General features: G+C 34.5%; 3 protein-coding genes across 3 annotated transcripts; 2 read left to right on the forward strand and 1 right to left on the reverse strand.

The window, feature by feature from the left end:
• Positions 1-5,618: 5,618 nt before the first annotated feature.
• On the forward strand, positions 5,619-6,644 carry LOC106311030 (homeobox protein knotted-1-like 12). The gene is made up of 3 exons (XM_013748260.1): positions 5,619-5,865; positions 5,966-6,091; positions 6,262-6,644. Exons 1-3 carry the CDS (start codon positions 5,713-5,715, stop codon positions 6,388-6,390), a joined length of 408 nt encoding a protein of 135 aa, XP_013603714.1. The 5' UTR covers positions 5,619-5,712; the 3' UTR covers positions 6,391-6,644.
• Positions 6,645-10,185: 3,541 nt separating this feature from the next.
• LOC106310673 (cyclin-SDS-like) lies at positions 10,186-12,740 on the forward strand. Its single transcript, XM_013747902.1, has 7 exons — positions 10,186-11,039; positions 11,132-11,299; positions 11,403-11,569; positions 11,793-11,921; positions 12,023-12,203; positions 12,298-12,342; positions 12,439-12,740. Exons 1-7 carry the CDS (start codon positions 10,254-10,256, stop codon positions 12,463-12,465), a joined length of 1,503 nt encoding a protein of 500 aa, XP_013603356.1. The 5' UTR covers positions 10,186-10,253; the 3' UTR covers positions 12,466-12,740.
• A 604-nt stretch (positions 12,741-13,344) lies between these two features.
• On the reverse strand, positions 13,345-15,081 carry LOC106310230 (probable transmembrane ascorbate ferrireductase 3). The gene is made up of 4 exons (XM_013747463.1): positions 14,463-15,081; positions 14,284-14,332; positions 13,918-14,117; positions 13,345-13,831 (listed from the first exon to the last, which is right to left on the reverse strand). Exons 1-4 carry the CDS (start codon positions 14,625-14,627, stop codon positions 13,571-13,573), a joined length of 675 nt encoding a protein of 224 aa, XP_013602917.1. The 5' UTR covers positions 14,628-15,081; the 3' UTR covers positions 13,345-13,570.
• Positions 15,082-17,312: the final 2,231 nt, after the last annotated feature.

Consider the following 17,312-nt stretch of genomic DNA (forward strand, 5'->3'; position numbering starts at 1 on the left):
TTTATTCAAAATCATTTAATTGTCATATATACTTTACCCACATTAGGCAATTCCGTAATCTTTATTTAAAGAAATAATAATTGACATTAATAATGAATTTATGGTTAGTTTAATAAAAAGTTTATTATATAATTAGATGGACCAACTTATTTCTCTAGTAATTCTAAGAATCATCCTAGTGATGACATGTGGCTACAAAAAGAAGTTGTAATGTTTCACAAATAATATATAGGGGATATTCCCTCCGTTTCGGATTACTTGTCGTTTTAGACTTCGGCACACAGATTAAAAAAACATTTAATTTTATATATTTACTAGATAAAAACATCATTACCAATACACTTAACCACGTTTCAACCAATTAAAAATATATTAAAATATAAAATCAATAAATTTTGCATTGAAATTATAAATCGACATTTATTTTGAAACAAAAATTTTACCAACAGACAAATAATCTGAAACGGAGGAAGTACTAAATATGATTTTATTGACTGTAATACTTTGACCCAAAAAATGACTGTAATACATTTTATTTAAGGCAAATCTCCAAAATAGCACATTTCTAAGTTTATATCACAAAAATAGCACTCAAAAACTAAAATGACCAAAATAAGTTTATCCTTTGAAAATTTTAATTTTTTTATTTTTCAAAATTTGAAATCTTATCCCCAAAACCTCATTTCTCAACTCTAAACCCTAAACCCTAAACTCTAAATCCTAAACCCTAAACTCTAAACCCTAAACCGTAAACCCTAAACTCTAAACCCTAAACTATAAACTCCAAACTCTAAACCCTAAACCCTAAATCCTAAACCCCACCCTTTAACTCTAAACTCTAAGTTTGTGACTTTTGATAAAACATTAAGTGCTATTTTTGTGACTTTTGACCTTGAATGCTAGTTTGTGAACAAAAACGTTTTTGATTTAGTCCTATTTTTATCTTTTTCTTTTTTATTTAAATTTGAACTAGTACTTGGTAATTTTAAATATAAAAAAATAAAATGTTTTGTTGTTATAGTTCCATTAAATAAACAAAACAAAAAGCTTTGACCATTGAACCCGCGTCTCAAGAACAAGAATGTTTCAAATGTCATACCACAAGTCAAACCTATATCGGTTTATATTTAACAATTTGCATATGAGCTTCACAACTAATCAAATAAGCTTTTCTTCTCTTTACTGTAGTATTTGCCATTTTTTCCTCTGTATTTCGTCGTCTATATTCTAGGTTCCATATGCGAGATTTGATCATTCTATAAATGTTATGAATATTGGTAAACTGTACTTAAACGCAATAACCGTTTATCTCAATTGTGAATATCAATTATATAAATTATATTCGTTCGGGGGAGAAGTAGTCTGTACGGTCAATTAACCCGTGCTAGTACCAGTACCCCAATGCTACTGATAACACTGAATGTAATATGAACATGACTCTATTTCGAAACTTGTTTGACTGATTTTTTATGAAATTGGATAGCAATGTCCAACGTCACTTTCTTACGTAATTAAAACATCTACAGAACAAACATAAGAAGTTGCCTCTTATTCTTCTTACTTAACCAGTTTTGTCTTCACACACACACCATTTAGCTGATGTGACTATACAGATTTGCGTACACGCAGAAGGGATACATGTTATTATGTCGGTATAGTGACAAAAAAGTTCACATTAGATCTGCAACTAGTTACCTCTCTACTCGATATTATTTGGGTTTTTGTACCATTTTAATAAGTGGTTGAGTGAGAATGGGGTTTGGTGGTTTGTTTTAAGGTAAGGATGGATACATACAATTGACACACAAAAAGGTGCAACTATCTATCATTAAGATTGATGATATGATCAGTGACGAGGGGTACAAAATTATAAAAAGGTCATAGAGGGTTATCGAACCCAGATTTGAGGGTTCATTATACCCTTTTAAACCAATTATACATCTATCAAACTAGTGAACACAAATATTATATTTGTGATGTCAAGTGATCACAATCTTTTATGTGAGTCCGTCCCCGGATATGATCTCAATCCAAACACCTCTAATGGGAGGTTCTCAAAGAGTATTTCAACATTAAAAATTGTAAAAAATATGAAAGAATAAATGAGAAGGAGTCTCTTATGAAATACTCATGTAATCCCATATTACCATATATACCTTGTTATTTTCTAATTAGTCCAATTCTTTTTGCAACAGTAAACTTAAATTATATTAAAATACTATTTGTTAGAACTTAGAACCCATTTTATGATACTATACCACAAGATTTTGGTCCTTCTCATTATCTAATTTTACGAGTAGCGTCTGTGTGAACGCCAGCTTTCGCGAGGACGCGTCTTTAGTTGTTCGTTTTTTTGTTTTAGTTTAATTTGCATGCAGAACCAACTCCAATTAGTGGGCCAGGCCTTTTCATATAATAATACTGATTGGAATTTAACTTAACATGCAAGGCCCTTTACGGCCCAATTAATAATTATGGTGTATTAAATACGTGTGTGTGTGTTGGGAGCAAGGTGTTATATCAGGAAATCTCTTGTGCTTCAGATTTGATGAACATGGGATGAGTAAGAATGATTCTAGGGGTATTGGTGTTGCTTCTAGTTCATAGGAAAGAGTTGAGTTTGATTTGTCTTTGAGCAACACCGATGTTCTCAGAGGAGCAATTCTGAAAGAGCTATACATTGTTTTGACTAGCAGTAGTAGAATTAGGATGTGTTGATGGGTTTCAGATTGTAGTCTTTTGTTTATCAAATGTTAGATTCCAGTATCAGAAGTTCAGAACCACAAGCATGATTGGTATTTGTTATGTCTAGGCCAGATATGAGATTTTGGGAGCTATAAACATTTCTTTAAAACTTTAACAATCTTTTATTTTGTAATTTGGGGTCATATAAAAAACTCTAAAATTTTCGGGGGTCTGTCAATATTTTATGCGGCTATATCCAGATCCCGTTCTGGTGATTCCATACATCTTCATAGAGCACGATGTTCAAACCATTAAAAACATTTTTTTGGAGAAAATACCTTCTAACAGGGCTTGAAATTAGGACCCCTTAAACATCTTCTAGATAATCCAACAGTTGTAACTATTAAACCAAGCTTCTCGGTATATTATGTTCAGTTTTACCTTTGTTATTCTTCTGCTGTCTTCTAAAAACATTCATACAAATATGTATCTCTAATTTTTTTTTCCAGTTATTAAAATATTAAGGATTGATTGATACCTAATAGCTACATATCTTTTTGGTGTCAAAATTAGAAATATTTTGTATTTTGTATGGAGATTGTAGTCTTCAGCATAAATCAAGAAACCAGAGGTTTAGTTTTTTGGAGCGTAGCCCATTACAAATGAAGTAACCTTTTTTAACAAAAGATAAATAATCAATGAAGTTTTACACCAAAAAAGAATTACACCAAAAAAATAATCTATGAAGTAACGTAAGACTGTATGGAAATTAATTTTGGGTTTCAGCTTTGATCAAGAGGCCAATAAATGAGGTAACTTAAGATCTTATTTTTCAATGTGATAATTGTGGATGGGATTAATTTACTTATTTTTCAATGTGTTCAAAGAAAAGACTAAAGTGGATAGCACGAAAGGTCGTTATCCAGAGATCAATAATAGGGTTTTGGGGCACCGAAACTGGCAAATACATAACTCATCAAAAATGGAACTGTCCCATTGGTACAACAGTTATGTTCCTATTTATGATCTTCTCACTGTTTACTCTTTTGATTCTCTTTTTTCTTTCCAGCTTTGTTGCTCTCTCTCCTCCAAATATTCAAGATTTTGCAAATATGTTAAGATCAGTCCCAGTAACTCACGAATATAATCACTCCTAGATCATCGGCCTACGATATCAAGATGACCTTCTTTTCTAGCTATCTCTTTTGCTGTGAAAGGATACATATCAAGAGGTCAATCTAATCAACATTTCGTTATGTGCTGTTTTATTGTTTCTATCATTATTTAAAGCGTTTTTATGTTAGTATACAAAAGCATACCAAATAGCCATCAAAGTATAGATATTGTAAATTTCAGATCATTTATTAATTATGTAAGCTTGTAATATGCAGATGCATGGATTTAGAGATGCATGTGCCCATATTTTTCATGTTTATCATATAAACTAACTATATATAAAATATATAATCGTGTATAGACAAGTTATTTGTCCAAATATTCGTTCAATTGCATTTTAAAATTACTTGCAAATAAAATAAATTATACAAACATTTTCTTATTTCCTTTCGTTTTTAATATAGAATTCCTTATAAACAGAATTCATTAGCAAATATTATTAGGCAACACGATGGAAACAAAAATAGAAGCAATGAGACTTGTGCATAACTCTATGTATCGACAGTCTGACTCAAAGTGCTTTCGTAAGCAATAACACAATAATGCTTCACCCTTTTCTGCCTCCACTGTTCCTCCACTCTTCCCTCTCCTTTCGCTTCATCACTCCTTTTTATTTCCACCCTATTTTCTTGATTAATTATTATCTTCACATGACAGTTAATTGTGAGAGTATTCATTTTTAATAAATAAAATGGCCATATAGTTATGTTTTCTTAATATGAATACCAACAACAGCTTAATATATCAATGTATATATGTGACATGTTGACCGTATGGTGTTACCGTTGACCAGTGACTGATGTAATCATATTATATGAATATTATATATTATGTACAATAAATATATGTAAGAACATTGGGGACATTGAGAGTTCTTAGGGTGAAGTTCTTATCGGAATATAAGAACCCGTCTTTTAACTTTTAACTAAAAAAATTAAGAACCGGTTCTTAAACCGATTCTTAGCTTTTTAGTTAAAAATTAAGAGACAGATTAGTGTTATTGGTTTATATATTTTGATTGATTTAGAAATTCATATAATATTTATAAATCCAAGTAAAATATGCAAATCTGGAGGTTTTCTCTCGGATTTGAATTTTTGTATTTTTAACTAAAAAATCCAAACAAATCCATTCAAATCCATTATAAAATCAAATATATTAGTAAATCCGTACGATTGAATAACACTTGATTTGATATAGAATTTATGAATTATTAAACCAATAACACATGATTTTAATACAGATTTGAAAATCATAGAACCAATAACACTAGATTTAATTCGGATTTTCAAATCCATTAAAATACAACAACCAATAACCCCTACTTATATTCTGCTTAAAAACCTAAGGGGGTGTTATTGGTTTGTATATTTTGATTGATTTAGAAATCTATATAGTATTTATAAATCCAAGTAAAATATGCAAATCTGGAGGTTTTCTCTCGGATTTGAATTTTTGTATTTTTAACTAAAAAATCCAAACAAATCCATTCAAATCCATTATAAAATCAAATATATTAGTAAATCCGTACGATTGAATAACACATGATTTGATATAGAATTTATGAATCATTAAACCAATAACACATGATTTTAATACAGATTTGAAAATCATAAAACCAATAACACTAGATTTAGTTAGGATTTTCAAATCCATTAAAATTCAACAACCAATAACCCCTACTAATAAGCTCCTAAAAAACGTGCTAGCTCTAACGAAAATAAGAGTCTCATGGACCGACAAACAGACCAAAAAGTAATCTTAAAACCCTAGCTTCCCAAATAGGTTACATGGCTCTATACTCTATAAATGATGTGGGCTTGTAGAGCTTATGTGTTAGACGATTGAAACATGGAGGTGAAGAAAGGTGAGAACAGTTTTTTAGAAAACATCAAACAGGATATTGATAAGATTACAAAAGAAGAAGACGAGATTCTTAAGAAGAGAATCTCAAGCCACCCTCTGTATGGACTTCTTCTTCAATCACATCTCAGCTGTTTAAAGGTCCAGTTCTCTATCTCTATATCTCTTTTCTTAAACTATTTTGCTTTGTTAAAATAATTGATTTAATCTCTAACATATCGGGATCCACAACAACCTGCAGGTGTGTTCCGGCGACTTTGACTTACCTGAGATTATGAACACAGCGGATGATCTTGACCTAACCAAACTCTCTCTCGACCCTGATTCTTCCCTCGAAGCTACCTCTTCAGACCTTGATCAATTCATGGTTATTCTTCTCCTTTTATATTATTTTCTATAAATTAAATATATTTCACAACAAACAACATTTTTACATGTCGTTTTTGCATCTTTCTTAAAATTTCACCTATATCTAATTAATTGAATTTTGTCGAAGAAAAAATAATGATATATATAACTAATATTATTCACCTATAGGAAGCGTATTGCTCGACTCTACGGGAGCTGAAGGAAGCCATGGAGAAGCCTCTTATCGAAGCGCACCGTTTTGTAGATGCAGTGTACACTCAGCTAAACGACATTGTTCTCTCATCACCACCCCCTTAATAAGGGGGAAACATGACAACTCTTTCGGTGCTATTATGTCAAAACGCATTTTCCAAATTGTGAAATTACTAGTGTACTCGTGTTTTATTGTGCTGCGTTTTCAGAAACGCTATTGTAGAATCGATTAACGGCAATCACAATCTGAGAAAATGTACTATATATATCACGCCCTCCTGCTTTGCATTTAAGAAAAATAAAAGTTTATGGAAAAGTATAGTAAATTATACAATACTCCTTATAAACAAAGACAAACTGTTGACGCTTTCTTCTTCCAAGACTTAGACAATGCGCATAAACCATTAGGATGCGTGCGGCTATTTATGTGTCTTAGAACAAAGTAATTAACGGTTGTTGCATTACTTATTTCTGGGTAAAAAAATACACAATGAGATACACCGATCAAAAGACCTAACAGTCTGTGAAAGACATGCACAATTAGCGTTTGATGATCCGGGTTTATCACAGTAAGCGGAAACAGGTGGACCGTAAAAGTCAAGACACATCTTCTCGCATTTTTTAGCATCGCATGGAACCATTGGCCAGAATCGAGACACGTTTTCTTCTCCTGATTCATTCTCATCTCTCTCGCACCTCAAACAATTAAGAAATACATATGGAATTTGTGACATATTTATATATAATTACATCTAAATTATTCACTTAAGATCAACGAAAACTGGGAGGTTCCTTCATGATTATGCAGGTTTTGATAAATTCTATAGTAAGTGGGATTTTTTTTTTGTCTAGGTGAAACTGTGTGCAAGGAAAATATAGGATTTTTTGTTTGAAAAAGATGCTTTTCTGTTAAAAGATTGGTTTAACTAGGAAAATATTACAATTTGTCAAAGGGAGAGATTGGGACTACATAGGCTTGACCTGATTAAATCGGTGTCCTTCATCTGTTACATATGGATCTCTGCACACCATATTTAGACAACTAATTAAGTATGATTTTTGAACATATCCCAATATTAAAGTGGAGGGAGATTTTGTAATTAAGTTGTGTTCATATGCTAAACTCTAATCCAAATCTGTTGGATATTGAATTTTTAAAAGTTGGATCAGAATAAAATAGCTTCAAAACATTTTCAATCCAACTTCATTTTTTATTTCAAAATAAAGTTTGGATTACTCCATAAAAAAGTAATTTTTGTTTTATTTATTATTTTTTAAATGGAGTAAAACTGAAGTGAAATTTAGTTTTAACTAGGGGGTGTCCGCGGGAAATTGTTTTATTGTTGATAAGTATGAGTTTTCTGGATGATGTAATCATGTAGTCGTTTTTATTTGTTAAAAGCATTATTTGATATTTTTACTGTATTATGTAGTAGTTGGTGATATGTTAATATATTTTGTGTTTGTTTTTTCAATAATATGTTGTTGTGTATATGGTAGTATTTGTTAGTGGTGACGTGAGCCTCTCATATAAAGCATATTTAATTTCAATAACTTTGCATTTATACATTTGTTGATTCTAAGATTAACGACTTCAGAGTCAAAATTATATTTTATTTTATTTTCAAAATTTTGAACATTATTTTTTTGAGATGTTTTTTTGCCATATCTCCATATTTTGACCTTACCTATCATCATCTTTGTATTTCGTTTACCTCATCGGTGCTTCTCCCAAGAATGATTGTTATGTTTTGGAGTAGAGTTCTTATTGTCCGTCTTGTCCTGTGAGATTATCTCATATTTGTTGTAGATCGGGTCTATGAGTTCCAAGTTGTTCGGTTGTTTCTCACTGCATTCTAGGTTGTTTCGGTCAATATTGATTGCTCCTTTTCTTCCTTAAATTTTGGCTGATGTTGGAAACTACATCTTCTTGGGTTGGGTCAGAGTTTAGGCGTCGTTGATGTTTTTTCCTCGTCGTTGGCTTGACGTCGATAGTCGCTGCTCGTCTTGGTTTTAAAATTTTGTTTTTCGGTGATCTAACTTCGTTTCTCTCTTTCATAGCTTGAGTACGGTTCTACGGTTTGCTAATTTCATTTTGTTTTCCATTCCCTCGTTGTTCTCTCATCTCGTTGCAGTTTTCATTGCTGCTCGCGTCTCTAGTAGCTCTCATTTCTGTCATGTTTGCCACTCTAGTTTTGGATAGTGTTTTTCTCCGTGTATGCTCAGTGGGCTTGGAAGGTTGTTTATGGTATCAAGCTTGAGCTCTGGTTTCTCGGTGGTTGGCTTCCATTCTCACTCCCTCAGGTTGTTTCTTTTCTTTCCATGTTTCCCTTGGTATAGGTGTACGGAGTTAATCTCATAGAAATTTGGTCCTTTTTATCCAGAGTTTTGTGGTTCTTCGCTGGCATGTACGTCTTGTTTTAGTTTGTGAGGTGCTTCTTACTTCTTAGCTGGTGGCTGGGCTTTAGGCATATGCCTTCCTACTTTGTGCTGACTTTGGCGTTTTGGTCATTATTTTTCTTCTGACTCGCTTTCTTGGTTCTTTGCGTTGGTACTTTATCACACACATTTGTGTTCGGAGGATTGCTTTGTCTCAGATTTTATCTTTGTGATTTTTTCTGACTTCTGATTATTTTAGCTAAAACACTCTATGGTAAGATGGGGTAATTTAGTCTTCATTCTTAATCTCTTTTCAGCTTCGGATCTTTATTGAGTTAGTATTATTATGGAATTTTGCGTTTTTTCTGTGGTTGTGGAGGTTTTAGTTTTAGACCATATGTTGTGCTCTAGTTTCTTCTTCTTAGTTTAGTTATTTTATGATTTTTAATAGTGAAATAAATATTTAATTTGTAAATTAAAAAAATTGAAAATTGTAAAAAATAATAAATAGTGAAAGTTAATATTATTTTTAGTTGTTCATAAATTAAATATTTAAAATTATTTATATTATTTTACTTATTTATTTATTCATCTTGAATTTTACTGACCAATAAAATAATTATCAAATTTCATATAATGATTCTTCGTGCGAGAACGATTAGATAACTAAAATTCTCATAAATTATATTAGATTCGAAAATTTCGCTTTCTTTTGTTATTTGTTTATTTATTCTAATTTTCTGAGTTTTTGCATTATTCAAGTTCCATCGGTATTTTTTTAATATAACAAACATGTGAATTTTGATGAAAAAAATAAAAAGTACACGTGGCAGTAAATCCCCTGGCACTTGTCAGAAGAAGGGAAAATGTCTAATTTATATATATAGATATGGAAATAATAATGTAAACTTGTTAAACTATTAGAACATTTTAAAGTTTTCTATTATGGAGTAGAATTGGAGTTGCTCCATCTTAGTAGAAAATAATTTAAATATATAACTCAAAATTTAGTTTCTTTGCGGCCCAAGTTCAATTAATTTATAAAAACTAGTTCTGGGCCTTGTGGCAGGCAATATAGGCCGTTCGGTAGTTTCATCTCAAAAAGTGAAAGAAATTTTGGAATATTTTTAAGAAAATGAAATTCATTTCCTACATTATGCTCAGATTATGCTTCTGGCTACGACTAACTTGCATGTGAACGTGACCCAAGAAAAAAAATGATTAGACTATGCTGATAAAAGCGAGAAACTAATTGAAAAATATCAACCAACCAGTTGAAGTAATTATCAAACGCATGTTTTCAGCCATTGAGAAACTGTATAAATTCAAACGCAAACGCTGATCTAGATTGTCAAAGAAGACAAGCGTCCCAGGAATGCGATTTGCGACCAATAAAACAAGAAAGAAAAGGACGTTCACGTGGACCTACCCGCAGCGTAAAAGAACCTCTCTCACTCTCCACCATCACCACCACGTCTCTCAGTATAACTGCATCCCACTCTCCAGTCTCTAACTAACTAACCAACCAACCAAAACGAGTTTCCATTTTCAAATTCGAATTTGAAATTTTCATCGGAGAAGTTTCGTCGATGAAGGTGATCGCGTCGAGGAATTCAAAGCGTAAGGCTGGGGCGACGCCGTTCGCCGCGAAGAACCTTCCGTCGATGAGTTCGATCCTGAAGATAGCTCTGATCTCTCCACTCTCCGCTGCTTCCGTCGACTCCTGCTCCAATTTGCTTTCTGCAGTCGACGACAATGTCTCATGCGGTTCCAGCAGAGTCGAGGAGAGCTCGAAGCTGAAGAAGATTCGAATCGAAGAGGAAGAAGAAGTTTCTGGACCTGCTGATCCGAAGTTTCGGAGGATCACGAGGTCATACTCTAAGCTAACCAAGGAGAATGAGGGAGACGAGATCGAAGTAAGCGAATCGTCCTTCACACGATCCGACGTGACGTTTGCCGAGAATAAGGAGAGCGACGTCGTATCGGGAGTAGAGTCTTGCTCCAAGTTCGGAAGCGTAACCGGAGGAGGAGGAGGAGGCGATTACGAAGAAACCGAAATCTCCAAACCGAGCGGACACGTGGAAGCGAAGGCGGAGTTTGAGACAGTCGGATTCGTCTCCGATCTCGCTTGCGCGGAGACGTTCTCCGACGAAGAGGATGAGTCATCGGAGATATTTTCACAGTACTCATCGGATTACACTTCTTCAGTTTTCTCCGACTCTGGCAGCGAGTTCTCTGAGAGATCTAGCTCTGATTCTCCTGTTTCGCATACTCGCTCTCTGTACCTCGCGTTCAAGGAACAGTTCTGTAGATCCACGATCCCTAACGATCTCGAATCCTCTCGCGAGGATCTAAGCCGTGAAACTCAGTCTGACGTAAGCGTATAATGCATTCATATCTCTTGCTATTGATTACAGCTTGAAGGTGTTGTTAATTGCTTGAAACCATCACTCGATTATTGTTTTAGCTGTTAAGGTTTGAAGATGAAGAGATTGAGGAAAGCTATCAAAGGCTTAGGGAAAGAGAGAGAAGCCATGCGCATCTGCGTGACTGTGCTAAAGCTTACTGCTCCAGGATGGATCATGCTGATTTCATCCCTCAGCTACGCTTGATCATGGTTCAATGGATTGTGGAGGTTGAACATTTATTTGATTGAACCGTCTAATAAAGAACGATTCTAAATGTATGTATGGTGTTCTTCTGTTTTCCTGATTTGTCTTCTCACTGACTATACGCAGCAATGTTCTGCAATGGAGCTTCAGCCAGAGACGTTGTTTCTTGGAGTTAGTCTGCTGGATCGTTTCCTGAGCAAAGGAACCTTCAAGAGCGAGAGGACCCTAGTACTAGTCGGGATTGCGAGTCTTACTCTAGCCACCAGAATTGAAGAAAACCAACCTTACAATAGGTACAAACCATGTTCCATCTTCATTACTCTGACTTCTAGTGTTCATTAGGTAAAATGGTCTCAATAAGAAGATGACTATATGGTTTCCATATACAAATCTTATATGGTCATGTGTGTCAAATATTGGAATCTGTTTCCCAAATGCTTCTGCACACACACATATGACATATCAATAGTTCAATTTTCTTTAGCTCCTCACCTGATACTTTCTCCATTTGATTAGCATCCGGAGAAGGAACTTCTACATCCAGAACCTAAAGTACAGCCGGCATGAAGTGGTGGCAATGGAGTGGCTGGTTCAAGAAGTTCTCAACTTCAAATGCTTCTCACCCACAATCTTTAACTTCTTATGGTAAAATCCTTTATTACTCAATATTTGATTATTTTCTGTTGCAAGACACATACACACACACACACTGAAATATACATATAATTATCATTGATACATCTCAGGTTTTACCTAAAAGCTGCACGAGCCAATCCAGAAGTTGAAAAGAAAGCGAGATCTTTGGCTATAACCTCACTATCCGATCACACTCAACTCTGTTTTTGGCCCTCAACTGTCGCAGCCGGGCTTGTAGTTCTCGCCTGCAGTGAACACAACAAAATCTCAGCATACCAACGAGTCATAAAGGTACCAAACTCTTCATCACTACTTAAAGACTTTTTGATCTCAAAGAACATACAGAACATTCACAATCCAAACCTCCATCTCTCTCTCTCTGCAGGTTCATGTTAGAACAAAAGATAACGACCTGCCTGAATGCGTCAAGGTATTTTTTTCAACACCGCTCCCATCGTATCATACTTCCTTTTCTCCACTAAAAGAGTTAATGGATATATGTTTACATTTGTGTTTCTATATACAGAGCCTGGAATGGTTGCTTGAGCAGTAAGCAATCCACAGGAACAGGTTACACCAAAAACCAAATACAGTATACTCCAATACGAACTCACAGGTTATTATTACCATTTACACAACAAACATTTATAAGGTATATAACAAGCCAATGCCTCTACAGATTTATATGCTTAGTCTCTGGACTTAATTAGCTCTTGTCTCTGCATTACTAATACCAATTATCAGGCCACATTTGTGCTGCCACACACATTCATTGCTTATTTTGTCCAATAAATTACAATCTCATTTTATTAAAACCTTTTTTCCTATTTCTTCTTTAATAAGGTGTGAAAGACTTCTTATATTTTCAGTAATCACTGTCATTTTTATATTGGTTAGAAGATCATTTTTTTGTGTCTCTATAAGATAAATAACCTAGCGTCTGAAAATAAATAAAACATATAATTGGAAGGACTGTACGATTATAAAATATGGTTTTTGGTACAACTACGATTTGAAATGATGACATAATTGCTGATTGTTGCCACCGGAATGATATTCCAATGTTTGAATTCTGGCGGAAAATTTGACAATTCTATGGAATACATCATTTCACATAATCTCTTGTTTATATCTTCTACACTAGTAGCTTGAGATCCTGTTCAATGTGAACTTCGCAGAATTCATTCACTCTTAAGTCTTAACATTAAAATTTCAGATAAGAGCTTGCATATAAAAGTTTAAATTGTTATTTCTCTAGTTTCATTAAAACATATACCACTCAACACATTTTGGGTTATCATTTTAGACATTTTAAAAGATATTCGTTTGAGAAAGATAATAAAACTATAGACAATTGAAAAGGTAATGGCATGAAGTTTTCCGGACCGTTTAAATTGCTTTCTGACGTGGGAATATATCACTACAATTAAAATATGCAAATAATGACTTTTAGTAAGCATCAAAGATGAAATAACAACAAAGCAAAAAACATACAAAAGTAAAATTTAGAATCAAAATATCAAAACAATCACACTCTCAGGGGCCAATTAGATATCTCCCAATCACATTTACACACCAAAACAAACAATCAAACAAGAACTCATTCAATGATACAATGCATAAAAATCAATTTAACGGTAGGCTAATATAGGAATCCGTCAACCATAACGGCCAAGAGCGACGGAGAAGTCGACAGAAACGCCAAAGAGAAGAATGGCTAAGCCGGTGAAGTTAATGAGACGTGACTCAGCGTTTGTGCTCTGACCAAGCATCGTGGCTCTCTGCATGAGTCCGGTAAGTGCTGCGACGATACCCATATAAAATAGAGCCCGACCACCTAAGACGTGCCACGGCATCATCCTTGCTCTTGCCCCTGATGAAGATTGTGGCGCAAGGAATGTGAATGCACCAAGTAGCCACTGTAAAGTTACATCACCACCACAAATTTTCAACAAAGCGATGGTTTAATTAACGTTGAAATCCATGTCTATGAACTGAAATTAACCTGGAGGCCGAGGAGGATGAAAGTGGTGAGGCCGATCCAGGAGTGAAGAGATACCATGTCTTTAAGGTTTAGTTTGTCGTGGAATCTAAAGGCAGCGGAGATTCCGACAATACCTAGAACTAATCCTATTAAGTGAAGCCCACCGTGAACCATTTTCTGTACTTGGTGCGAGGCATATGCCGTTTTGTACGTCATCATCGCTGCACAATCATTGTCAATTGTTGTTTTTATAATTAATTCATGCATAATCACGAATGTAATTTTTTGGAAACCTAAATCATTTTATTGGTTATATTATGTATATGGAAGAAAACTACCATTTAATCATTTTTTTTTTGTTATTTGTTTAAGTCGTGATTGAATTACCTTGGCCGACGAGGAAGAGAAATCCACAGTACATGAGAAATGGGTGCACCTATATATATATATCAACCATTTCCGAACCAAAAAGAGTAATTAGAAAAAATGACAAACTAGTTAAAACATGACCGAACGGTTTGAAGTATATATTTATACACACACAAACTGTAAAGACACAAACTTACATTTAAAATCTTAAGGGGATTGTCCGAGCCATACTCGATGCCTTCGCGGTAATGGAGAAGCCATATGAGCATTAGAACAACGGCTAATATGCCAAAGAAGTGAGCCACAAGCGTTGAAAGCGACGAGTGACGCTTAAAAGGTGTTCGATCTGCTGAGACGTCCATCTGATTTTAGTTTGGTTCTCTTGCTAAACACGATGATGAGTCAAGCAATATTGAGAGAGAACAGGAGAGAAGAGAATGTGCTAGATTATGTATTGCGTATCGGTTCTGTCGGGTACTACGGATGATATCTTAAAGGGTTATTTATACTAATATAATTGATGTGTGAAAACAACCCAAAACAATATATAAATAGGACTGCCTTTAATCAAATTATGAAACATAAAATCATATGCAAGTGTTTAAGCCATATATAAATCTAACTTATAATATCACCGGAAGACATTTATGTTCATCAATATCATTAGAGCTAGGAACATTCTTGGTTATTCTTGGCCCCTAAACTAAATATGTCTCGCCGGCCTTGAAGGACATGATTCACTTGCTTCTATTCAGGACCAGCCCTGGTTCCGGGTTAGGGGAGATTAGGTCCAAACCCCAAACTTCCCCTAGTTAAAAACAAAAATCTAATATATAAGAATTATACTGTAACGCCTCGACCGCCCACGGGTAATGCACCGCCCTCGCCCGTTCTCTCGGTCCGTGGGCCCATCCCGTTCCAGCGATCGGTCCGTTAATTTTTCCAAGACTCGAAATCATTGTTTACTGACCCTGTAATCACCACCCGACCTTTTCCCGTGCTTTGGCCTCACTCGCACGCTATCGCGAGTCACTTCCCGATAGGTCACTCATCCTTTCACTACTCCAGATCAAGCACGCTTAACTCTAGAGTTCTTTCAGGATGTGCTCCGGAAAAGATAAGTCAACTTTGGTGACATAGGTAGCCAAATCAATTCTCTTAAACCTTTTTCATATATCACAACTCAACTCGGATGTTACATATACATGCATATTTGTTTTGATGAACTGAATCGTTCGGTGACCTATAACTAATTAACTATGACCAAAAACATAACTTAGCTCGACTTTGTTATTAGTTTAAGAGTATCACTTATTTATAGAATTTTAAAATTAGTACAACTTGGTCATGCAAGATATTGGCGAACGAATGAATAGCTTGCGTACAAGGGTTAGGAATAAAAATGAATGGGGTTTCTACTTTCTACAACGAAAACAGCTAAGGTTACACACTTTTGGATTTTTTCGTACGTTTGATTCTAATCTCATCTATCTAACTCACTTGGCCCTACCTTCTGTTGCCTTTTTCTAGAACCAACCTTAATTATTTTATGTAAGAAATTATTGATCTTTAAGTTGTATAAAGAGAGAGCCCCAAGACGGAAAATAGAGGAAAGAGATGGGTCCAGTTACTACGTCTAATAAAAGCAATATGTTTATTCTTAAAATGCGAGAGAGGTAGGGAAGAGTTAAAAGATGGAAGAAACAAGGGCTAGTGATCGATTTTTGAGCATAAAGAACGGTGTAATAAATCTTATATAAATTGTAAAATATATAGATGGATTCAAGTTTCAACTAAGGTTGAGGCAAGGCAAGCATCCGCAACCAAAATATAGAAGTCGTTTTCCAGATAATAATGAAAATTTGATGGTTTATATAACAAAACGGCTAAGGATTGGGCACAAACAATAAAAGTTAATTAGGATAAGATAATTGAATTGAACCAGAATTTTAGCTGAGTATTAGTTTGGTTTAGATATATTAAAGAATTTTTTACTCTTTAAAACATTTTTTGTCTTTCAAATTATACAATAGGTCACTTGTTGCTGGAATCACACTTTCTCTTTGTGCAATGTCCTATATGCCCTCAACCCTTCTTAACTAAGCTGTCACTTTCCCTTCTTTAAAAAAAAAACCGATTAATCAGTTTCTGATTTTTGAGTTTTCAAAAACCAACCTATATTCTCTCTCCAACTTTACTTTTTCAGATTCAGATTTACTTTCCCCAATTTGACGGTCCCTTCGATTACTAACCCTAATTCTGTGAACCCTCTTCTTCTTCATCTTCAATTTCTCCATAGAACACCGTGAAACAGAGGTCCGCCGCGAGTTTGATTGTGTAATCTCATCTACACGGACTTGGGAACTCTCGAGAATCCTCCACCGAGATATATATGTACGACAGTCTGGTTCTGTGGTTCTCCCTTGGACGAATCTCTCTATTGTGTTGTGTCTTGATTGGATTCAGCTTAGTTCCTACTGATGAAACCAATTTCCATAGCAAAGGTAAACATTAATCTGATATACGGCGCGTAATTGTCGAAGTTCTCTCCTCAAATACACTCCCAAATTGATTTGTTTTGTTTTGTTTTGTTTTGGAAATTCCGTTCAATAACACAAACCATAAACGAAAAGTTTGAGATGAAATCATGAGGAAGTTGAGAAGTGGGGAGGAAATCAAGAAGGATTTGAGAGTTTGAGACAAGCAAAAGGTGGACTGAGTTCGTTGATTGTCTCTGTTTCTCGAAATCGTGGTAAGATTCTTTTTTTATTTTCTTCACTCGTCATTTTGTGTTCTGAGAAATTGATGTTCTGAAAAATTGAGGAAAACGGGTTTGAGTTTAGTTTGTTTGATGTGTTGTGTGCATTTTCTCCATGAAAATATGAACTATCTTTTGGTAGATATCATTGTATTGTATTGTTTGGTTTTGAAACACGCATGGTTGATTTCTTTGTTTTTGTTTTGTCTAATTTGATGTTCGGTTGTTGTTTCGTCTTTGTATATGTCATCATCTTTGTGTTTCTATGTCACTGTATTTTACTGTGTTT

Source organism: Brassica oleracea, chromosome C8 (genome assembly GCF_000695525.1).
Source record: "Brassica oleracea var. oleracea cultivar TO1000 chromosome C8, BOL, whole genome shotgun sequence".
Classification (NCBI taxonomy): Eukaryota; Viridiplantae; Streptophyta; class Magnoliopsida; order Brassicales; family Brassicaceae; genus Brassica; species Brassica oleracea.